Source organism: Lipophrys pholis, assembly GCF_963383615.2.
Source record: "Lipophrys pholis genome assembly, chromosome: 20".
Classification (NCBI taxonomy): Eukaryota; Metazoa; Chordata; class Actinopteri; order Blenniiformes; family Blenniidae; genus Lipophrys; species Lipophrys pholis.
This window is the reverse complement of record NC_137648.1, coordinates 13759370-13783953: the sequence shown is the minus strand read 5'-3', so window position 1 is coordinate 13783953 and position 24584 is coordinate 13759370. Positions and strand designations below refer to the sequence as shown.

The 24584-nt window shown below is 41.9% G+C and overlaps 3 protein-coding genes across 37 annotated transcripts in view; all 3 read right to left on the bottom strand.

Annotated features, from left to right (window-relative positions):
- Positions 1-8802, bottom strand: part of scrib (scribble planar cell polarity protein) — a 69607-nt gene extending 60805 nt beyond the window's left edge. For all 19 annotated transcript variants that reach the window (XM_080489280.1, XM_080489264.1, XM_080489265.1 and 16 more), the window contains exon 1: positions 7758-8802. In XM_080489280.1, the coding sequence (XP_080345406.1) occupies positions 7758-7916 (159 nt within the window). In that variant the 5' untranslated portion in view covers positions 7917-8802. The remainder of the gene's footprint in view (positions 1-7757) is intronic.
- Positions 8803-9499: 697 nt separating this feature from the next.
- LOC308125489 (poly(U)-binding-splicing factor PUF60) lies at positions 9500-17924 on the bottom strand. Of its 16 annotated transcripts, none has more exons than XM_080489289.1 (12): positions 17863-17923; positions 17251-17347; positions 16937-17032; positions 16282-16371; positions 15710-15760; positions 14443-14604; positions 14247-14339; positions 12712-12925; positions 12440-12630; positions 11703-11817; positions 10351-10598; positions 9500-10270 (listed from the first exon to the last, which is right to left on the bottom strand). In XM_080489289.1, exons 3-12 carry the CDS (start codon positions 17012-17014, stop codon positions 9971-9973), a joined length of 1542 nt encoding a protein of 513 aa, XP_080345415.1. In that variant the 5' UTR covers positions 17015-17032; positions 17251-17347; positions 17863-17923; the 3' UTR covers positions 9500-9970. The 16 variants fall into 16 exon arrangements, with proteins under 16 accessions (XP_080345415.1, XP_080345424.1, XP_080345427.1 ...); XM_080489298.1 differs by having other exon boundaries at positions 9598-10270; positions 12398-12630; XM_080489301.1 differs by having other exon boundaries at positions 9598-10270; positions 11685-11817.
- Positions 17925-18794: 870 nt separating this feature from the next.
- Positions 18795-24584, bottom strand: part of nrbp2b (nuclear receptor binding protein 2b) — a 37650-nt gene continuing 31860 nt past the window's right edge. For both annotated transcript variants that reach the window (XM_080489328.1, XM_080489329.1), the window contains 9 exons: positions 24446-24541; positions 23990-24122; positions 23547-23649; positions 23397-23447; positions 23179-23314; positions 22512-22565; positions 21832-21895; positions 21520-21575; positions 18795-21093 (listed from right to left, as the gene is read on the bottom strand). In XM_080489328.1, coding sequence (XP_080345454.1) covers positions 21007-21093; positions 21520-21575; positions 21832-21895; positions 22512-22565; positions 23179-23314; positions 23397-23447; positions 23547-23649; positions 23990-24122; positions 24446-24541 — 780 coding nt within the window. In that variant the 3' untranslated portion in view covers positions 18795-21006. The remainder of the gene's footprint in view (positions 21094-21519; positions 21576-21831; positions 21896-22511; positions 22566-23178; positions 23315-23396; positions 23448-23546; positions 23650-23989; positions 24123-24445; positions 24542-24584) is intronic.

Here is a 24584-nt window from a genome sequence, read left to right as displayed (position 1 = left end):
CAGTAAAATATGGTGCTTGTGCTCCTGATCGAAGACATTAAGAGAGTACCTATTCACCATGGCCATGTCTCCCAGTATTGTCAGTTTTGGCTCTTATGTTGTTGCATAAAAAAAAATCACTAATGGATGCAAAAGGAGACAATCTTTTTTGTGTGTCAATGTCATATCCATTTAAGATCAAGTAATTTGTGATATTTGGAAATCACAATGGTAAAAATGTTCCCAAAAGGTTAGGGAAGTCAGCATGTGAAGAGAAGTTTGCTGGTTCTAATCCTACTGTCGACTTGTCACCACTGTGGGCCCGTGAACAAAGCCTTTAAAAGCAACGTGAAGAAAATTTTTTAATAAAAGTGCCAAATCAATCATGTGGATCACATAATCTATTGTGGCAACCGCAGATGACTGCATCCAAATGACAAAAGAAATCTGTGTTGTCAGAAGTACAGCAGGTAACTCATACCAACAGTGTTAAGATAAATGAGTTGTCTGACAAATAAAAACTCGGGTGCAATACAGATCGCTGAAAATTCACCCGAACTGCATCAAGCAAGAATCTGGAGACACAATAAACAATGTTGGGTTTGTGACATTAATAATCCATCACTCAGTGTGATAAACGGGTGCAGAACAAAATGTTTACCTGCATTCTTTATTGATGAGTGAAATTACTTCTCTACATTTAGTCCATTTGTAATCACACAAGTTAGGAGTAGTGGGTAACCACAGTGTGCCGTTCCCAAATCGACTTCTCTAACCTTCCGGCGTCAACAAGCTGTTGGGTCTGTGACTACTTGTTTGCCCAGTTCCTTCCCACCTGACCCTGCATGTCAGCAAAGCCCCCAGTGTCCATGGATAGATGGAGGATAGACGACCCCGACATTAGTGTGTCCCGCGGGAATGAGGATCAGTGGAGCTCAGCTCAGCTCCCCGATCACTTCCTCCAGTGGAGGTGCAGAGAGGCCCCCCGCTACCGTTAATCCACCTCCGGAATAAAGCACCCCCCGCTTCATCACCACCATATACTCACTCTCCCTCCCTTACTCACACATATACATGGACCTCCTATTATCTCTGTGTCACACCAGATTGGGGGAGGGGTTTTAGGCAGGATGTGAGACCAGCTGGTCATCAGCTCAGACAAAGAAACTTGCTGAATGCGCTGTAGCATCAAAAAGACACAGCTCTCACGGTGCTCGTTCTTCACTGACTCACCAACAGCTCTGGAGCCTTTTCTCATTTTGCTTTCAAAAGAAGCGTGATTACCAAAGTTTACTCACAAAAGTACTCCTCGGTACTAAAACTTGGGGGAGGACTCAAATCCAAACTAAGGAAATATCAGCGTCTGACCCCGAGGAGTGAAAGAAAGTTAACAATCACGCCATGACTCTTATTTTAGATTCACCGACACTTTAAGAACAATAGCTTTGCTGGCTTTAAGATGAGTCACAAAACCAGGCAGAACAGACGAGCCAAAGAAATGATGTGGTTTTACCGCAGAGCAGGTGCAATTTATCTTCAGCCAAGCCTCGTTCAACTATTCGATGGGGAGAGTCTCTACTGTGGAATTAACTGGAAACTCATGAGAAAAAACCTGCAGCAATCAACAATAATCCACAAAGATACTGTGTACATGTCCTACATCATGACACCAAACTTTCAGCAGGAAATCCCATTTTCTCAGAGCTTGAAGATAAAATAAATAAATGATATATTTAACAAAAAGAAATGAAACAGTTGGTGGTTTAATGCCGACTCATGGTAAAACTTCTGACGGTTAAAAGGTGCTTTTTTTAAATTTTCAAATCATATGTAATTACACCACTTCAAAAACAAAACACAGTAAATACTGTCCAGCATAACCCAAATTTAGTAACAGTGTGCAAGAAGCATACGCACAGCTGGAGCACGCAACATGGGTTTGTTTAGGGTCATTGAAAACATGGTGGGAACGAGGACACAAAGGAGTTTTCCATCTTCTGTGAGGGCTGCGTCTGAAGTCGAGTAGTATTTTTATTTTTACGAGAAACAAGACTTTAGATGGAGCCCAATATGGAATGAAATTACTGCAATCCTGTACAAAGTGGGCAAAGTTACAGCATCTGTGGAGGCTTAAAAATAAAAAGGTATAGACCACGTCTGGCCAATTATGTACATTATATATAGTTCCATTTCATTCTTTCTTGATTTGCATGTTTTGTTAGTGGCATTAAGTTGATATGAAACCTAAATACTTAAAAAAACAAGTTCCATAGGAAAGAAATATATATATATATTTTTTTTTTAAAACACACCAGTAACACTGATCCATCCATCTTCTACACTGCTTCATCCATTCAGGCTTATTTCTGCTCTATGTCAGATCATTCATACAGTCTCTTTGTAAATTACATTGATATTTCAGTCCGCCTCCTGGATGTGTACAGATAAGATAACACTTGTAGTTGTGTTGAGACTGGAAATGGGGTGAACCAACTTCTCAATATCAACATTAATGATACCTCCTGAAACCATCATGTATTTAATCATTGATTTTGTTTTTTCATTTCTTTATCTGTCTGACAAAAATGAACAATGAAAGAACTTGAAATTGATCCGAGCCGACTTTGGCCAAAGGCAGCTTATGCCCTGGACAGGTTGCCAGTCCATTACAGAGCAAAGAGAGAGTCGTTAACAATGACATTCACATCTATGGGCAATTTTACATTCACCAATTAACCTCAAGAGTGTGTTTTTGAACTATTGGATGAAACCAGACAGAGAGAGAAAACATGCAAACTCTGCATAGAAAAGCCCACAAAGCTCAGAGGTGAACCAGGCATCCACTTGCCATGAGGTGGGAGTGCTAAAAACTACTCACAGATCGCCATCCTCATAATCACAATAGGTTTTCATACAGTTCCATCAGCAGAGGCACTATTGTCTCTAAAATTAGATCTCAGCCATTTCATTATAAGATAAGTAAATGACACGTTGGACAATTCTTGCTTGCGTAAACAATGGTAGACCAATTCCCATTCAGCCAACAGCTGAGTGAAGGAGCCAGTCTGGACTTCGCTTGGCCCAGAGCTGAACGCACACTGGGGAGTGACGAAAAAAGCGCTTAAGATTTTTATCGGTGCATTTATATATTGGAAAAGAGGCCCGAAAGCAGATCCCACAGGAAGCCCACACTCAGACGCAGTGGCCTGTGTGCATGGGGTCAGAGCTGTGGTGTGGAGGGTCGTTTTCATGGCCGGGTGAAGCCCTAATCTGCCCTTTAGCCACAGATCTGTTAGCGCGCACACACACACACACACACACACACACACACACACACACACACACACACACACACACACACACACACACACACACACACACACACACACACACACACACACACACACACACACACACACACACACACACACACACACACACACACACACACACACACACACACACACACACACACACACACACACACACACACACACACACACACACACACACACACACACACACACACACACACACACACACACACACACACACACACACACACACACACACACACACACACACACACACACACACACACACACACGAGGGCACTGCTGACAGATGAGGATTAATAAGATTGCATAGTCATCCTTCCTCTATTTTGTGTGCATATCTTGGCTTTTAAATAACTGCTCATGTGCACAATGAATTTAATATTTAAAAAGATATACTCATAAGACTATAAACCCAGGAAAGAGGTCATGTAGGCAACATGCGACAGACGTTGAAAGTGTCGTCCTGCTTCTAGTTTTGCGCAGTCTGGAAGCAGGAAATTAGTGATGCAACGTTCAGCTGCACGAAGACGTCTGATTAGGTAATAACACCAAGAGCGACAAGCATAAAACCTGTTTTGCAAAGTCTCAAGAGACACACCCATCGGGGATCCGTTCCCGCCTTCAACAATGAAAAAACCAGGACACAAGCAGGTAGACACGTTGACTAAGATGCATGTTTTAGGCTGCCCTGGTTTGTGCCACTGTCAACTGCACCTACAGCCTGTCTAAAGACACCACCTCTTGTTTTCCAATACATGTGAACTGACCCACAACAAATCTCTAATAAATTTTTTTTTAAAAGACCATCTGCATCATGAAATGCCAGAAAACTTCAAGTAAACATGGTCAAGGCGAACACAGGAAACACGAAGAGCTATGACACTGGATATGGGGGGCAAATCAAGACAGCTGAATGGACCTCTTTGTAACCTGTCATGGGACTTGAGAATAGCTAAAAAGATAATTCCTACTTCCTCGCCATGATCTCAGAGGCAGGACCAGTATGTCAAAACGGCAAAAAGGGAATTTAGCCCAGATTAGTGTAAACTAAAACAACACATGAAGGGAAGCAAAGATAAAGACGGTGAGTGATTCTGTAAATTTCTCTCAAAGATTTGCGGGAAACTGATAAAAAGCCAACAAAGCATCAAAGAGTGGCAATGATCTAAGATTACCAAATTTATATCAACTGACAGGAAAAGGTGACTGGCGCCTTTTTCCTGGTATGCTACTGATCAGGTAATCTTCTTTACCCGCTACTAAATAAACAAGCTAGCAAACAACAAAACAAAAGGCCCATTAGCAACTGTCTGAGATTAGTTTTTGTGCAATGAGGGAGCATAGCCGCAACGCGGCATTAACAGCTCAGGATGCATGGGCGTGTGGGGAATTCCACACCAACTGCCTACTTAAAAGGCTCTCTAAAACCAGTCCATACAGATAACTTATGCATTATGCCATTACTATACCCACTGGCTGGATAAGGTTGTGCAACTACATCTGACGACAGCACCAACCTACTTGGGTTGACGTTACCAAAGGGTGCTTGATGTGGGAAAGGGAGAACTCATTACTGCAATGAGTATAATCTAAGATTGGTGTGCGGTGAGGTGGGGGCGTGTCAAAGCAAACTTAAGAAACTGTCAGGACGTCTAAATCTCCCATCTGCTCGCTACGTTAAACCCCTACTGATACACTCTCATCGACGCCAGCGCCACACTAATGACTGCTACGATTTGTTGTAGCTGTACAGTTCAGGTTGATGTGAAACTATCAAAGCAGGATGACCGCATATTACTTATGAATGAATTGCATATTCAGTAAGTATGAGTAACTTGATTAGTTTTGCCTCATCTTCATTTAGTTATTTACCATCCCAGAATACATTATTGTCACAAAGATCACCAAAGAATAAATCAGATAAGATAAAACTTTATGCATCCCTGAAGGGAAATTCAACTGTCCAGCAGCTCATCAAAACAGGAACTACGCTTCCACTCAGAACAACGGCACATTGGAATCGAAATACAATGTGATGTTTTATATGAATATGAAGTAAAAAAAAAAAAGAAAGAAAGTGCCAAATAGCAGATGAAAATGTCAGTTAAAATTAAGATTGAAATTACCAACCACTCCAGTTGTATAAGAGTAAATACAATGCTAAAGTGCACTGATACACAACTTTGATCACCATGGAGGCTATATAAACATTATCTAAACTACAATGGGGTCAAAGCATGTCTATGCATTTCTAACGCAATACTATTTAGGAATTATTGTGACTGGTTAAACAAGAAAAGCAAAGAGCAGCAACAAACCCTCTTTAAAATGCATTTAGTGATACAATAAACAGTACGAATGTGGACTGTATACTGCAGTTGTTCATGTCTGGTACAGTGTATAAAATTATGAGTAGATGTTCCCCTACTTGAATTTCATTTAAAAACAATGCCCCAAAAAATGCAATAGAAATGTTGCGTTAGTGTTGGTTGAGATGTTGAGAGGTTTGTGTAACGTGTTTCAGGACTTTCTGACTATTTACAGAGCTCAAGCCTGTCCCAGCTGGCAATGTTGATAACTGCAATATGAAATGTTCACCGTTAGATCACTAATACTTACATATCTGTAGTCAGCTTAGTGAAAGAGTCCTGCATGACTGATGTGATGGCTGTGACTGGGTCCCAGGCGAGTTTCTAGCCGCTTCAATAGTCTGAGTCAGTTAATCTCCATCTATGATATGTGTTGGACATGGCTGTTTTTTCCAGACTCAGAAACCTTGCTCCTTCACACACACACACACGCACACACAGGGTGAAGTGATGAGCAAAAACAAGCTCAGTTGTTAGCCTGACCGCTCAAAATATCTAAAGACAGGCAAATAAATACACAGATTCATCCTTGACGCCAATACATTGTGACAGGGGGTCGGGGTGCACGCATGCACAGAGGCATTCAGACCCTTAGTTATGGGAGTTTATAATGGTAATGCCATTCATCATGCAGTCAGTGCCCCTGTTTCCAATCCTGCGAGGGTCTGACCCCTCACTGAAGGCCCACTGGCTCCGACGACTGACGTGGGCCCGTATGCTTTGTGTCTGCACGCTACGCATTCACCGCGAGGACAAGAGACATTCTGTCACTGCGCATTCATGTCTCCTGGTTGAAGGCAGCGCCACTTAGAGAGACTGCGTCGGTGAGGAGTCTGCAGAGGTCGTCCGGTGTAACCGTCAGTGTTTCAGAAAAATATTTTGATAGGCAAATCGCTTTTAAATCTTATCAGACAAATACGACATTTTTTCTTTACATTCAAGTTGGAGAAGCCCATCTTAAACAAGTGAATGTGTCGTTTGTTACCATCCATTATCTGAAAGGTTATGAAAAAAGTACATGAGGGGAATAAAATCTAGAATAAAACATGACTCTCCAAGTGTTAAGTTGTGTCTTATAGTACTTTAAAACATAAAATGACATTAAACTTCAATGAATGGGTAACAACTGCTTTATGGCAACTCAACAAGGTCCATTGTTGATGATTTCCAGGAGGTAACAGGCAGTCATGGCCCAACACTTCAGCTTCCGTTGACCTTAAGTTACTAACAGTCTTCATCAGTTGAATAAGCCACTTGTCTCTTTCACCACTAAGCCATGAAATGTGAGAGACGGACAATGTCTACTTCTGACCAGTCCATTCATGCAAATTCCCTACTTGATCACAATCACAGCCAGCACCTTGTTCTACAGACCAACAACGCCTCATACCAAATAACACGGCGAGGAAGGCAGGCGAGCTAGAAGGAAAACAGTCTTGACAATAGTGTCGCTGTCCCTAAAATAAACTGGGGTGTGCGAAAGAGAACTTTTGTCATATTTGAAATAGCGGGAATGTGGGTGGGGACAGCTTGCAAGTAGTTCCACGCATGCCTTCCCACACTGAAACCAAGCCAAGCAACCACCAAGGCCATTACTACAGGCAGCATGCTGAGTGCCAGCTGTTTTGGTGTGGCTCCTTCCATATAAACACCAGGCATCTTCATCCTGCAGCTGGGGGACACGTTACACTACCTTCAACCCTCTCTGAGTCTTCTCTGCACATATTGAAACGTTTCATACAGAGGAACATCACTACCAAGTGAAAATGAGTCACGTGTGTTAAACAAAACCACCATAGTGTAAGGTGCTGGTGTAACACTGCAGGGCAGAATGGCCAAAAGGGGGGGAGGCTCCTGCAGATGAGGAAGTACCTGGGCAGGTGAGATCACACGAGATGTTTGACTGCTTACGTCACCTGGCAGGTGATCTTCGCTTGACAAACAGTTGCAGGTGTGTTAGGGTCATTTGCCCCCTTTTGTTAAAAAAAACAAACAAACTGGGAAAAACTCCCATTCGTGTAGAATAATTGCTGACACGGAAGAAGGAAAAAAACAATGTTGGTATGCATACCTTTGGTAGCTCTTTGAGCTGATTGGCATCGAGAAGGAGCTCCTCCAAGCTGCGGCTGTAGCGGAAGATCTCATCGGGGACCGTCTGCAAGTTGCAGTGCCGCTTGTCCACCGACTCGACGTGGCGGTTGCAGCGCCACAGGGGGATACACTTCAGCATGCCGGCCGCCGAGGGGGGGATTGGGTTGCCGGTGCTACTGATATCTCCGCATCGGAGAGAGACAGCAGGGGCGGGGAAGGTCGCTGGGAGAGAGCGAGAGGATGTTCACTCAATGTCAAACACACTCCACAGTGTATTCAGGCCGAAATCCACTTAAGAGACATGGAAATAATCCTTCCTCGGTCTGTTTGCGATATTCCCGGTTTCGGTGCGGAGTCGTAGGGCGATTTATTTTTTGTTTTGTCAGCTCCTTCGCGGCGACATCTACCGAGAACTCCCGCTCGACTCGAAGTGTGCGTGTCCCCACTTCTTCTCACTTCTTCTCCGCGAGAGACACATTAGCTTTGCTCGGCTACCGCGGCCGCCGTCCTCCTCCTGTCACGGCGACGCTCCGCCGCGGCTAACCCAGGAGCGAGCGACGCAGAAGCGCTGCGTGAAGTTTCGCAGTCATGAGCGGCGACTTGCCCACGTAAGCCGCTGGACTCGGGTCGTGGACAAGAACCGAGAGCGTAAAAAAAAAAAAAGAGAGAGAAAGAAACGGCTAACGCAGCGCGCACACAGAGCGAGAGAGTCAGCAGAGATTAACCGGAGTGCGCGAGGATGTGCGTCCTCCTGCGCGGTGTTGTTAGCAGGCTAGTTACAGATAGCCGCGTCCGGCTAACAGATGACTGAACGTCTTTGTGCTTTAGCAGCCGTTAGCTCAGGCTGCTGGAGTAAAACCGAATGGGACCACTTCTGTTCGGAAGCAGCATCCCCCAAAAAACAACGCCGCACAAACCGGCCCAGGTGGCCGCCGCACGTCTTAATCCGTCGGAGGGTAAAACGCCCGCAGCGGGACCAGGAGCTTCTGCAACAGCCGCGGCGCGCTTTGCCTCCCTCCCCCGTTGAGCCGAGCCAGGCCGGTTTGGCGTGTGGGGGGCTGGGCTCGGGTTGAGCCGGAGCGCCGCCGCTTTGCGCCTGAGCACCAGAGGCCACACGTTGCTGTGCGGCGCCATCTAGCGGCAGTCCTGGGTAACACTCAATTTATGAACATTTTCCCCAAACTTCTAAAATGTATCCCAACATTGAAATAAAACATGTAACAAACATGAAAGTACAAAATTCACATGTATTAGAAACATCTAACTTTACTGTGGGGAGATTTAGTATATGTGTTTATTAGATTAGGTGAGAGTAGCACTTTTGTTCTGATTTCTGTTTTTGTTTTGTCCATACATTGATAAACATCATACAGGTCAATCCCAGGAAACAGGATTCAGGTAATATAGTTCTACGTTATTAGTTTTACTAACTTACTTTGAAAGGTCTGTGCTCGGAGGGGGGATGGTTTCAAAATAAACAACAGGACTGCCTAGATCAGTTTTCTCTCAACAAATAGATGCTTGCAAGAAGCTATTGAGAAATCTACAGATCTCCATAAAGGCTCAAACAAAAAAACCCCTAGCTGCTCTGTTACACTTTTACGTGTCAATTGTTCCATCCATCTTGAACCATCAGGACCTCAATCCCACCTGATCCCGGTCTGTCACAGGATGAACAGTCACACATTTATACCTAGAAATAATATATTCTCTTTTATTATTACCATCATTTATTTCATTATCATTTTTTCCTGACTGGCTATTTTTCCAATGGCTTTGAAAGGATAATAAGCCATTATAAATGATCAGCATCACACTTTTAGAGGACAAACAATAACCTTTAATTGTAGAAAGAATGTTTACATGTCCCGGAAATGTCACAAGTCAAATAAAAGGAGCTCAAGCAGCAAAAAAAACAAAAACTAAATGGATTACAAGAATGGATTACAAAAAGTTTAAACTTGCAACAGAAGGGTGTCTTCACAGGTCACAACGCAAAAATCTGACACAAAATGTTTTCAATGAATTCCCCCCAGTGGAGCGTTTAACATCAACAGCAATAATAAAAAAAAAAAGAAAAGATAAAAACATAATTACAGGTTTCAGTGAACCGCATCTTTTCTCAGCAGCGACTGGCTGAAATGAGTTGGGGCGGCAGGTGTGGGGATCGGCGCTGGTGAACCATTTCGGACATTATGCTGACAGGTCACTGCTGTTAAAACGGTCTTGGTCATACACTTCTGCGACTACTTTGCGACCGCCGAACCAGCGGTCATTGAGGGCCTGGATGGCTTTGTTCATCTCCGAGGCCATGGAAAACTCTACAAAGATTTTGACAATAATATCTGCGTCGTCTTCTTCTCCTTGCTTTTCCTGGTATATGATGACTCTGTTGACGGAGCCAAACTTCCCACACTCCTCCGTCACCTCGCCTTCCAGGTCGTCGTCGATGTCCTCTGGTCCGACCATGTTTCGGAGAACCATCACCGTGGACTGGAGCGCGACAGGACAGTTCAGTGAATACAAAACAGATGATTCTGATAATGACAGGTCACAATGAAACTCCATCTCACCTCGGATTTTCTGAGCAGTTTCTGCATCACCATATGTCTGGCACTGCTGCCTGAGATGCTCATGTGCTCTTGGTCACTCAACATTTCCTGTCCCGTGCCGTCCTGAAGCATCTCTTCCTTCTCCTCTTTCTTTTCTAGTTGGTTGGAGCCCCCGGCTTGGTTAGACAGGACCGGTGGAGATGCCAGCACGGGGTTCACGAGACCAACCTGGGGAAGTACTGGTATGGGAGGCCGCACCGGAGTCACACCTTTTCAGAGAAGATGAGACAAACCATCAATGATGCCAACCTTAAAATCCCCTATTTCACTTAAGGAAAAAAAAAGTGTTTAAGAGCAGTAGCAATTTGTCAAAAAGATTGTCAACCATGTTCTTTTAGAGGACATAATGTTCCAGAGGACAGACCGATCCTATGTTAATAATTGGTTTAAAAAACAACATGTGATCAAGACAGCTGTAGTGAAATGATGCAGGAAAATGTTAAACAATTTCCAGAACCTCTGGATCTGCAATATTGTACCTCCCAGGGGACTTAACTTAATCAATTCCCCAAAGAGGCACATTTGTAACAAGGAAGGCACTCTGGCAAATTAAACCATTACAGTGGTCCAAATGTTAAGTTGGTTTATAATGGTCAACCTTGGAGACATACAGAGCGTTTAATCAAAGTGTGGAGAATATTAAAAAACAACATCCATTTCACTTTTTGCATGTCAATATTGAAAATAACTTGCAACTTTTCTAAAAGACAATTACATTCACAGCAGTATCTATTACAGTTCTAAATACAAAGAGGTCAAGTGTCTAACCATGTTTATTGTATAGATGGACAACAACGTACAAATAAGGACATGCTATCCTACTGTCTTACTTCTGAGCACCAGTCTTTTTATTCTATTGTTCCTAATGAGGGCAGAGTGTATCCAGCCACGCTGGAACACAACATCTACTCTCCTTTTAGGAGCATCGTCACTGTGGAACCTTTGAGAACTTTCAGTTTCAAACCAAATTATCAAATTTGGCAGAGAAAGATATGCCATCTTGAGCACTGAGATAACACAAGAATGAATTTCTTAGGATACATTTTGTACAAACGGTCAGAAATGACATAAAGACTCCCTGTCAGGGCAGATTGGGTGAACATAAATGATAAATAAATGGACTTATTTATATAGAGCCTTTTCGCTGACAACAGCCCCAAAGTGCTTTACATAGCTCGTCACATTCACCCATTCATACACCCCTGAAGCTTCTACACTTTTACTCTTTAACTACCTACCTGCCTTATCACAACATGGAAATTTAGTGTTTACTTGATATAAAAATGAGCACTCACTCGTGTTTTGGTACACACCTGTGATGACTCCGGGTGCCTGGGCAGCCATAACAGCCTGAGGTATTCCCATTTGCTGGCTGAGAAGTTGGGGCGCGGCCAACGCCCCCAAGACTGATGCGCCAGCTACAGCCTCCTTAAGAGAGGGGGGCCGAAGACATTAGGTAAGGGAAACACACAGAGCACAGCACAAGGCAGCACAGTCAACGATCACACAGCATGGCAAAGAGTGAGCTCAACCTTTCTTCTCTCGGTGAGAATCAATGCCACAAAACCTGACTACATGCCAACAGCAGTATTGACTATTCTTAGCAAGTCATACATAAAAAACGACGTTTAGAATTGACACTGATGTAAGACATCTGAATAATCAGTGACTGGTCACACAACAAAATGACCTGTCAAGTCTGCACTAAGAGGAATGACTCAGCACCTGATGAATGGGAGGAGCTTCGATGACTTTATAATAGTTTCCCGTACAAAAGAAACAAGATTTACTGTGTGCACCGGTTCTGATTCTGTTTTCAAGATATTCAAAACAATTGTGGCCCAGATGTCTCAGATTTCAGGGCTGGTAACCTGACCCTGCATCCGGGCAAGTAGAGGTTTTTGGGATCTTTGTAAAAACTGGCCTTCTCCCAGTCACCTTAGCAAATATTCTATGCCCATATCATCTGTGCTGGTGTTTTATCTAGCTAGATCTGGGTTATATTTACCTGGAAGGCCATTAAATCCCTTTGGAAGGGATTCATACTTGCCTGGGCCGTTATCTTAGCGGTAGCTGCCGCTGCAGCCACAGCTGCAGCCGGCGGCAGACCACCTGGGGTTGTGGGGGTCAGTAAGGGCATTGGGGGAGTCACTGCTTTCCCCACCCGTAGATACTGACCCCCCAGGTCAAAGAGGTTCATAGAAGACACTGCATCCAGGGCTGACTGAGGCTTTTCATACTCTGGAAGGAAATACAACCAACAGTCAGTAGCAGGGCGACAACAGCACATAAGGCTGAGTGAATGAGAGCCCTTAAGCTCACCGATGAAGCCAAAGCCTCGGTGTCGCCCTGTGGTGGGGTCTCTGGCTAACGTGCAAGACTTGATCCGTCCAAAGGCCTCAAACACACTCTTGATGTCGTCATCCGACAGGTCGGGGTGGACGGACGCCACGTATATTCGGTTAAAGGCGCGTGCCTCCTCTGCCAGCTGGTCAATGATGGGTTGCGCCTGACCGATGTTACTTGGCCGCCCGACCTATAGCACAGATCACACCAGCACGACTTCTAAGTAAGGGGGTTGTTTGTATATTATCTAAGGACGCACTACCGCAAAGACCTAAATCCCTGAAGAACTAACTTTTAGCAGTAACCTAGTTTAGTCAAAGCCAATTTGCTTTGTACATGCAGTTAACTAAACAGTGCATGTCATGTATTACCACCTGATTCAGTGGTTGAGATGTGGAAAAACTATTTTATGATTGTCATTGTTCTGATAACCTTAAAAATATTTTTTTTTTATTTTATTTATTAAAGCTATTTTTGTTTTTGAAGGAAGCTATCTGACTATGTGCCATTTATTCTGATGGCATTTCTTCACAATGACAAATTCAAGATCAGGCCGACATCAGTATTAGTCTCTTCATGTCTGACCATTGATATTTAATTTGAAAACAACCACTGATCAGAGAAAAATTAATATATATCCCGATATTACTTTATTTGCATTAAAAATACCACACAGATTTTGCAAAAGAGATCAAATTAGGAACTACAGCTCAATTTCAAAAAACCCATTCTTCTTCTGAGCTGGTGGCGACATCAAAAAAGGGGGGGAAACTCATTAAATGGTGTGTGGCATGGCTACGCAGTCCTGATGGCTCTTTCACTTTTGGATCAAAAAATAAATAAAAAAATAACCTAACTGAAAAAAAAAAATTCATATGAAACGAAACTAACTGGGATCTGTACTACACATAAGGCGGCCAAGCAACACCAACCAGGCGCAGCCCATCATCAGCACATCATGGAGATAGGGCAGCGCCATGTACCACTGGGCATCCCCACTGGATTTGGTCACTTAAACAGCCTTGTTGACATCACAGAAGCACAGCAGACACGCAAAACAAGCATACAGCACACAAAGCCACCACCCATACATCACGCACCTGGAAATCAACAGAGACAGACAGGCAGAGAGGAATGTTAGTGCTTACATATTTATAATCATTTTAATTACACAGATGATCAATCTCACAAGATATTTATGTCATGACCAAGTAACTCAATGTGAACAAAACCCATCGCATTCCAAATGTACAAAGTCGATTGCAGTGGTGTCAATCCTGGTCCCGGAGGGTCCCAGTCCTGCATTTTTTAGAAGTCTTTAATGATAACATTGTCACCAAACATTTAAGAAACATCAACGAGGAGCCCCTGTTTGCAATTACGTGTGTCACATCAGAAAGAGACCTGAATGGAGCAGGTCTCATGCAGGACAGGGGCCCTCCAAGCCCAAGATTGGACATTATTAGTGTAATGTTTTCCTTGGTTCTGTACGATATCCCCAAATGACTTACCTTAATGTTTCGCCCCCCCAACATGACTGAGTTCATCTGCTCCAGAGCCAGCTGAGCAGCCTCTGGCACATCATACTCCACAAAGGCAAATCCCTGCAGTCAGACAAAATTCAAGAATAACAGAGCGAAACACAAAACTTGCCTTTATTGTAATATTAAGACAAGACCAAACCAAATGTACTTGAGCAGCACTGACCTTGTGTTTCATTGTGACTGAATCCCAAGACATGTCAATACTCTTGATTGGGCCGAAAGGGGCAAAGGCTTGTCTGATGGTGTCCTCACCAAGCTCATAGTATATGGAGCCGACATACACTCGACACATGATCGCTAGTGCACGCTGACGCTGAGCTGCCACCTGTTAACCAAGGAAAACACATAAGCATTAGAGAGTAAAAATAATAATAATATAAACAGCACAAACACACACACACAATAAATGTGTATTGTCTACTCTGCTTGCTTTCCCCAAAATTGTTAGAGGCCAATTGCTAGTTAAGGGTTCTGGACAGGTAAATGGGGAGAAATGGGATACTGTAATCAATGGACATAATTGTAAAGAAAAGAAAAAAAAATACTAACATGTATAACTTATTAAACACTGATATCACCAGAGGTAATTACATTATGGCCTCTCTTCTGTTACATTTGAACAGACATATGGAGGAAAACACACTCAAGTGATTGACATGCACAGCCCTCACAAATATTTGGCTTCAGTAACTGACCTGTAGTCCAGGGATGCAAGTAAGGTAACAAAAGTAATCGTGGAGTTCAAACGAAATCCATACAAAGTCTTGATGAAAGCATGTCAAACTTTCTTCTCAAGTCTAAGGTGAGCTGATGGTTTAATTACCAAAAGTTCTATCATAGACTGCTTCTGTTAATTTTATTGAGTCACCAACAAAAGGGAGCATAGTCCTATTCGATAACAGGGGAAACATGACTTGTTTATTCACAGGAAGAAAAAAAAAAAAAAAAAAAACTTGACTTTGAGATGGCCAAAAAGATCCCTATCTCAGCAGTTCTCTCAGTTTTGGTCCATTAAAGGGATTGCTATCCCTCTTTTGTCCCCTGCCAGGAGTTCTGTTTCTTTAAAACGTGGAAATGCATATTTTTCCAAAGAGACGTGACTTTTCTCACATTTACGAACCCTGTATGTCATTCCAACGCCTGTCTGCAGCAGATAGATCCTTGCTAAAAAAATACTAAAGCAATTGATCCCACTGCAACTTCAAAAAAGCAAGTTGGTGCTTCAAAAGTTAATAGTGATTGATCGCAGCACATTGCAGAAAGAGTCACAGTAGCACTAATAGCAGAAAGCCACTTTGTCTGATAAAATATGCATTCTTTGGTTGGCCAAAAGGCAGGGAATGTTGTCAACGCAACCAGTAAAAGAAGGGTAACAGTCCTTTTTCCATTGGGAATGCGCACAGAAAAAAAAAATTTAATAATCTATTGACCGATTGTAAAGGTGAGAGAGGATCTCCAAAGCCCATTGTCACTGCTGCCATCTGAAAGACAGTAAAGATGAAAAAAGTGCTGAAAAGTAGGTTAGATATCCCTTAGCTTTGCTTTTTTCAAAAAGGTCATTGCTTTGATAGATAAAAGCGGTTAGATTAAGACTATATTCAGACCCTTTTTCTAAACAACATACAGATTGAGGATCTACTTTCCCTGCATAAACTACAAATCACCATACAGCAATAAACATGAGCAATTCCCCTTTAAAAGTGCAAAGCAGTCAACAATGATAACTGAAGCTTTCGTGACGATCGTCTCCATCTGAAAAAGAGCAGAAGCAAAAGCAAGCGCACATGGTCTACACATGTGTTATTTGTAACAGCATGTGGAAGAAAAGAAAGAGGGTGTCCGAAAGACCTAAGCCAAAACCGAAATTCAGATACAAGAGAAGCCTGAGATACTGATGCGAGAAGAGGACTATGGTACTCTGTCTAGTAACGAGACTCGCAGGTGACACGCGCATTACAAACGTTCGGTTTGGTGGAGGCACAAAAATGTTGACACATCTCACCTGCAGGTTGGTGAGCTGCTGTTGCTGATGGGCAATGGTCTGCTTCACCAACACACTCTTAATGCTTTGTTCCATGGCATACTTCTTTGCCTGGGAGAAAAATAGAGTTAATAATTTCAAGTAATTACAGAGTGCGTAATTCTAAGAGACCGCAACATGAATTGCTCAAGAGGATAGCACTGTATACACAAATTAGATCAATGATGTACATTTGTTTCATGCATTTTAGTCCATATAAATACAATCCAGCTCAAAAAAAAAAAAACTCCAGTACATGATTTTAGGCAGGCTTTATAGAGCCAAATAAATTTGATTTATCTAGAAAAAAAACAAAAAACAATCACACATACCAATTGCACAATAGACAAATCACATTATCGAAGCAAGCCAATGATAACCCACTTTCTGGTGTTCTGTAAAATCATACCAAATTAAACCTAAAATATCATCGTTACCAGAACTAAACCATTATGAATTTAGGACCCATATTTTTATGTAAACAATATGGCAGGAATAATGATATTAACAGCCAAAAATTTGTCCCATTAGCTCTTTATTGACACGATGATTCAGTATAAGTAAGCTAACAGTCAAAAATATTCAAATGGTGACAAACAGAGTAAGTGCCATGAGGCATGGGGACTGAGTTCCATACCCTCTGAAGTGCCTCCTGCTGTTCAGGGGTGAGAGGCGGCAGGCCAAGCTTGGAGCCTGTGCCCTGTCCATTCTCCATCGTCAGAGATTCACCTCCCTGTAATCCAGACATTACAATTAAAATATAAAAATATATATAAAAAAAAACATAAGATTGTGTGATGACTCATTTATATAGTGCACCCGACAACTACATCGTCCCAATGTAAAATGTCCTATTTTGCAAGGAAGAGTCACATAAGAGCGAAAAACACATGTTATAATAAAAAATACGAGTATACAGACACCCAGATTTAAACCAGGCGGACTCCTTACCTACGCAACCCGCTAATCGCTGGGTCCACCAGACTGAGGCAGGAAAGCCCCCAAGGGGAAGAGCACTGATGGGGAAGCTTTAACAATTCAACAATTTCTAGGGGAAATAAAAAATGCCTTCAGACTAGCAATACAAGAAAACATTGCAATTTAAACACAGCCAGCCCGCCTTGGCTCCGTTTCTAATCTACTGACGAAAGCGTGGCGCGCGTTAATGCTAACAATGCTAATGGACGTCGGAGCAGATGTTAGCTCAATAAAATTACAGTTAAACTAAACCTTGGCTTGAATAATATTTCATTTAAGTCAATAGGAAAGCGAACTGCAACAACACATCAATCACGTTAGAGGTATAACTGCCCCAAAAAGCGCGATATACATACCACGGCCTGCTTTCTGACTAGCTCGTTATCGAAGGTGCTAAGCTAACATGAGCTAGCGCATTGTATTCACGGCAGTGGCGCGCAAAACGAGCTGCAGTTTCCCCAGTGAGAGCACAATTTACACATTAAGCACCGTTAAATCGTAACATCCGTCGTGTACTACATGCTCAACGCGTTTCTGTAGCTGAAAAACGAAAATTGGAATATTTATTTGAATGAATCTATTTACCGCAGTCTCCGTTACCGCCATGAAGCACACCTTCCCGGAGAGGCCCTCGAATTACAACCCTCGCGAGATTTGACCGGGTCCAATGAAAGATGTCGCGAGAGTTAAAATAATCGCGATGACGTGATTTTCAATCCATTTCTAAGTATTCTCAAAGCCAGCATACTTGTACGTTTTTTATAGTCAATGTTCACTTAATGAAATCTGCGTTTTAATATTCCATAACAACTTGGATTGTTGTGCCTCTGAAAGGACTCGCTGATTTCCATAGATTTCACAGTAACACTAGTTAAATAATATAAAAAACACAACCTCCCTAGTTTTATCTGTGAATGAAAAGCTCTAGGAATGTACCCCCCCCCCCCCCCACAGTAGTTAAGGAAAACTACACATACACTACCTATTAAGATTTGAAATTTCAGTTAGGGTTTGGTATTTATTCCACCACTTTATTGGTTTCTGTACTTCTAATAAAACAGATCCAAACATCTGAAATCAATAGAAACAATAAAGAAAGTAATTGCTTTTTGCTTTGGCAATTAACATTTACTACTGTCATTATGAGCCCCTTATGGGCCCTCATTGTGGTTCGTTGATTGCCTTAGTCTTGAGAGGTAGCCACTTCAAGTCAATAATCTTAACACATTGCAATCAAATTTCTATCTTGTACATTTTCCAATCAAAAACATATCCTCTGGAGATGTGTCATCTTTTCTCCTTGTAATATTAACGATTGTTTGCTAAGCTTACTTTCAGAAGTTAGGAGGGCAAGTAAATATAGATCACAACTCTTCCTGTTACTATCACAAAACACATGGACTATTTCTCAGAGTTACCGCCATGAAGCACAGGGCACTCGTCAGGGGCCCTCGAATGCCCCCGAAGAGTTATAATCCCGCAAATTAATGTATCTGAATAATTTCACACAGACCAAACATGTTCCATCATGTTTATTGTCATATAATTAATTGCAGTAGCTACAATATTTAACAAAAGTTTAAGTTGAACACATCCAAAGGCAAGTTTCCTTTAACAGAGTCACAAGAAAAAAATAAAACAAAATAAGACTGATATGAGTATTTTTTTTGTTTTGTTTGGACAGTCTACACATTCATCTTCTTGGTCAGGTTCCCTCGGGAACTGAACTGTGACTGACAAAGGCAAAATGCAAAGTTTTGAATGGTTGCAGGCGATTAAGACATGCAGCTTACAAGATCAAATGAGAGCAACAGTGGCACTGCTTTGCATTGAAATTACATCCATAATAAACCATTGTATTGCCACAAACAAATATGTACACCACAACCTATAGCAGAAGACCCTCATGAAGAACTTCTTTCATTGGTAAGTAGGCTCGACACAGTCTAATACTGTAAGTCAAGACTGTACAGCAGTGCAACTGTTCTAAAACTGCAACCTTCCAGATCCAGAAAACAAATAGAGCAGAGCAAATTGAATCCAACAAACGAGAGTATATTGCTGAGGAGTGATCCGACAATTCACGCTATAGTTTTTCCTAAATTGATTTTTATTGACTTGCTCAGGAAAAATCTACCCAAACAATTTTCTTTCACATTTCCAAGACTGGGCTCTTGACTGAAAAATGTGGCACTGCAATGCTGCGTTCTGCCTTTATATTTGCGTGGGGGGGGTGGGCACTTACAATTAAGTTCGTACAGATGCTGTCTGAGGTGACTTTGTACTGCATGCAGGTCTGAGGGGACTCAACAGTTCAAAGCAGGATATTTCTCTTTCGCATCAGAGGTTTTCTTTTATCATAAGTAGATTAGGAACAGTGTGCAGTGAAGAAGCTCAACTCGAATGCAAAGTTCTATTAAATGTCAACTATTTATGAAATAGTTGGGTAGATTTTTCCTTTTGAAGATCTCTAGATATTTACAAAATCAATCAAGCTTAAGAAAATATTCCCAGACAGTTTAAGAAATGAAAGTATAGCAGTAATTCTCATTAACATTATAGCATTTTCTTTCATAGAAATTTTATCATTCGATTAACCAACCCATTTCTCACGATCGATGTGGGATCATATTTTTTATCTATCAACTGATACATTGCAATTTGTTTTAACACACTTTGCAGCTGTTTTTTATTATAATACAGACTGCAGTAGCAGGGATTAAGACGATTTCATTGATAAGTCAAGCATACAGCTGCTTGGCTTGGTGAACTCATGAGAAGATAGCCTGTATATGATCTAAAAGCTAAAATCAACCCCCCAAAAAAGTCCAAATTGCGGTTTGGTTTGGTGTAATTTCGGGTGGAAATTTTGTCCAAAGTACATTGCCATGTCAGGCACTTTGCAAGTCTTTGGCTTTCAGAACACGACCACAGGGCAAAACCCTTAAGAGCACTACAGGCTAAAGAGAGAGGCATTGTCTCACTGTCACTACATTTACATGTGACGTGTTTAGCTCTGTGAGCATTAGCCTTGAACCCAGGTTTGGTGAGATGTGTTATTTTGCAGGCCAGAAACACAAAGGAAACAATAAACAACAACACACAGGCTTGTGCAATGTTTCTGTTCTTCACAGTTATACACAAAAATAAATAAGTCAACTGCTTGATTATTAACAGTGCATGTAGGACGGAATATCTAGTTCCTATAAGAGAGGGAGGTTTTAGTCATTTACTGTTTATGAATGAACGGAAATCACACACATACGGATGGGCGTTAGAGTGCAAACAAGGCTTTTAGCAATAACATGTCCTTTTGATAACATAGCTGCTGCATTTGAAGGTAAAACATATCTGTTCTTGAAAGTGGCATTATGGAAAAAAACTCAGTTGTCAAGATATCTTAAGGCATGGTAGCCCTTTAGAGCAGGGAGTTTGTCAATCTTCCGCTGCTCTTTGGAGTTTGTGGATGTAGCCGTGATGTCTCTGGTCCTCCAACCAGAGGTGCTTTCGGTTTCTCTCTCAGCTCAGCCTTTCTCCTTCCTTCTCACTGGGATTATGTAGTGACTCTTGAGGCTCAGCGTCCATCTGTGTTTGTCCCCTTGCTATCCCCAGCTGGGTCCGCTCCCTCTGCTCCCTCGATGCCCGGCTGTGTGATCCTGCCCTCTCCCTGTCTCCACTGCTGTGGTCAATGCCCCGGGCCCCTCTGTCTGGGCCAGTCGTGACCCTTCCTCATTGTGTACTCCCAGAGGTGAGCGCTCGGACTCGGTGTCGGCTGATAGCGTCCTCCAGGAACCCCGCCACCTTTTCACTGTCCTCCTACGAAGCACCAAACGCAAGGAGACAGAAACACACAGATTAATTGAAATAGAGATGGAAAACGATAGAGAATGACTGAAATATTTGACCATATAAAGTCATAAAAATAAAAAATACAGCATCTCAAACGATTAGAATAATTCCTAAGATTTTTTTCCAATTTAATTTGCTTAATTAAAACAAAAAATAATCATAATAAAAACATAAAAATGCATGAAACCCCCTACAGTTTGTATTTTACTACTGTCGAAATAACTGACAAAATAATTCTATTTTAGTCATTTGTGCATTGCAATATTGAAAAGTAACTGTTACATCAAATAAACATTGTGTTTAGACATTCAGCTTTCTGTTTCATCAGAAGTCTAAACAGCAAGAACAATAGTCAATTAACATTCATTTTGGAGAAAATTGAAGATGATTTACCTCATTAATGAAGGCGTAATGAACAAGTTCACTGGCAAGGTCTTTGGAGGAGTCCGCTGAAAGTTACACACAAGATATTGTCAAAAAGAAGGACAAAACTACAAGACATTAATAAAATCATTCAGATTTTTTAGTAATTGCAGGGACTGTTTCTAAATCATATTTAGCAAAAAAAAAAAGAAGAAAATGTCTGAGAATGTCAGATAGTTTCGAGGAGTTATAAAGTGAAGACAGTCTGTGGAGTTTGGATAACTTTCTGGTACAAATCAGAAAAAGAGAAATAAAGAATAATGAGAGCTGTGGATGACTTACTTGGAAGGATGTCACAGCTCAGCTGTCGATGAAGTTTGTCATCCATCCTCAGAAACAAAGAAAGCTGGGAGAGGATAACAAAGTCAGAATGCGATCAAACTTAATTTGAGTTGATGAATGACGGGATTTACCATGTTATTGCTGTATGACTATATTATTTTTGGTTGTAGCATTTTACTCTGTATTTGAATATTTCATTGGTGTGGATCATTTAAATTTATATTCAACTCTTTAGGTTGTCCTTTTTGTTTCTTCTATGAACAGAGAACATCCTACTTTATATCAACAATTACTGACAAAACAAAAACCCACTTTGTGTGTTATTTATAAACTTGAATGTTGTCTTACCAGTGTAATTCAAATGAAAATATTTCATACAGGTAAATTGAACCAAAAACTGTGAATTCACAATGCAAAATAAATGTGTATCTATTGAGAAGAGTACCTGGTACTAATACTTGGGGAATTATGTTCACCCTTGAAAAAGAGATCTCGATCTCAATGGGTCCTTCCTGGTTGAATAAAGGTTAAATAAATGTTAATAAAAAAACTAGAGTAGTCGTTCCACCTCTGAAAGCTATCATATTGACATAAAGCTTGTTGTGCCTCAGAATCAGAGATCCCAACTGAAATAGCTTGGACTGAAACGGCGAAACTACCTTTAATATTGTTTGACTCACATGAGTTTTGGTCCCTTCTTCATTTGACTCCAAATTACACTGCATCTGAACAACCTAGGAATCCAACAAACACTCCGGTTAGTGCAGAAAAACAACAGCACAATAAAGATATTGTGGTACCTTAAGAGGATTTAATATGATTAAAAAAATGTGCAGACAATTTTGGTCATTTCAAACTCAAGCACAGTTTTGAGGGTTTTTCACACTCTATACCGCAGTAAATGTAAAAAGGTAAGCGTCATGCTCTGCAGAGTTAATTACCAGTGCAGGTTAGGTGATCGATACAAAGCTGGAAAACCATAGTCCCCCACCATGATGGTGTACTGGCTTGAATAAGCTCTGACTGCTGCAGGAAGGGCATTTGGCATAAAAACTAACCAAGAACACAGGGAAAGTTGCAATGATTTGCTGTGGCAACTCCTAACATGATAATAGGCCCTCCTAAAATGCAGTTACACCAGTATGACAGGTAGAAAATGGGTAAAGAACTGATGCAGCGAATTTTCTTCCCAATCTTACGATGTTCGTGACACGCTGCTGCTTGTAGACTGTAAACACAAGCCTCACCGTGAATACTTAACCCAGCATCATGAAGCCTGGTTTCCTCGTGTGGATTCCCGTTTTATAACCACAAACAATAAACACACATGGTGTCTGAAAGACACACCTTCCTTGTCTCTGTCTCCTGAGGCTCGGGAGTCGGTGTCTTGACTGTTTCAACCTGCTCCTGGGACAAGGAGAGCGCTCGAGGGACAGGGTGTGGCCGAGACGAGGCAAAGTTCATCAACGGGTAAATCCCATTCCTGAAGACAGAACAGCTAAAAAGTTAATCTACACTACTCACAGTGTAAATCACACTGATGCAACGCGAGTAACTCCACTTACTTGACGTCCTCCAGGAACTTGTCAAGCTCCAACGGAGAAACATGAGAGTACCTGGAGGACAGACGGAGGTGCAGACAAGCAGTCAGTGTTGTACTTGGTGTGTCACGTAGTGTTCACGGAGAGACAAATACTGTAGTTATTTGATCCTACTTGAGCTGGACTCCCTGTCTATCGTCATGTTTGATCTCTGCCATGATGGCGTTGGGGTCGAATGATTTGGTTTTCTCCTCCACGCAGTTCTCAGGAAGCAAATCTGTAGAGGCGACACAAGTCTGTCAATTAATAAACATTTTGGAAACACATAGAAACAAGCAGTTAGAAATTGTAGTATATATCTATTAGAAATAATAAGAGGTTACATAAGCAAACTATAAGCTACTAATTTTATTCTTATTTTGTTGAGTGTCTCTCGGATTGTTTGATTACAGATAGAACAGAGGAAAACTTATTTTCCAGGTCCCGATATTTCAAACCTAATACTTCAGGATACAATCAAATGTGTTACATCTAAATTGTGCTCGCACAATCACGCAGAGCACTGACAAAGTAAGTGACTTTCAGGAGAAAAACTCGGCACACGGTGAGAAACTCACACTGGTTGTTGATGAGGCAGTGGGCAGCGAGCAGTTTGAGGGAGTGGACCTCGAACAGGACGCGGTGGAACAGGAGGTCGTGAGCAGTCGGACGAAGTTTGGCTTCATGACACAAACAGGACTGAGTGAACTCCTGCAGAAAGCAACAGGCCACTCAGTGTAACGCATAACCAGCACAGCTCTACAGCATGACCCAGTTCACTCGGCACAACTGTGTTCAGCTCACTCGATTCCTGGCTTTTTTCTTCTTTCTTTCTTTCTTTCTTTTTTTTTTTATTGAACCGTGCGCACACAAAGTGCGCAAAGTCCCATTATTTACTCAGAAATAACCATAGATGCAAGGTGGTGTGTGTAGGCGAGTGTTAATACAGCAGTGTGGGACAGTTTGTGTTTTTATCCATGGTTTGGTGGTTGCACTGCTGCATAATGAGAACAGGAAGTATTTTGGAGACTCACTCTCATGAGAGGGTCTTCCAGAGAGTGGCCTGCATTGGATATGGCCTCCTTGGACACTGCACTATCGCCGTTGGCTTGAATCTCCAATACTGCCATCTGGAGGTCCAAATATTCCGTTAACACGCTGGACCAAAGACAA

What these genes read in the sequence shown, in the direction of transcription:
- LOC308125489 (XM_080489286.1), bottom strand. Translation starts at nt 17,883, where the DNA reads ATGGCGGTAACGGAGACTGCG. An exon ending in TGGCGGTAACGGAGACTGCG is followed by an intron (nt 17,033 to 17,862) that starts GTAAATAGATTC and finishes TCTGGATTACAG; the next exon opens with GGAGGTGAATCTCTGACGAT. An exon ending in AGCAGGAGGCACTTCAGAGG is followed by an intron (nt 16,372 to 16,936) that starts GTATGGAACTCA and finishes TTTTTCTCCCAG; the next exon opens with GCAAAGAAGTATGCCATGGA.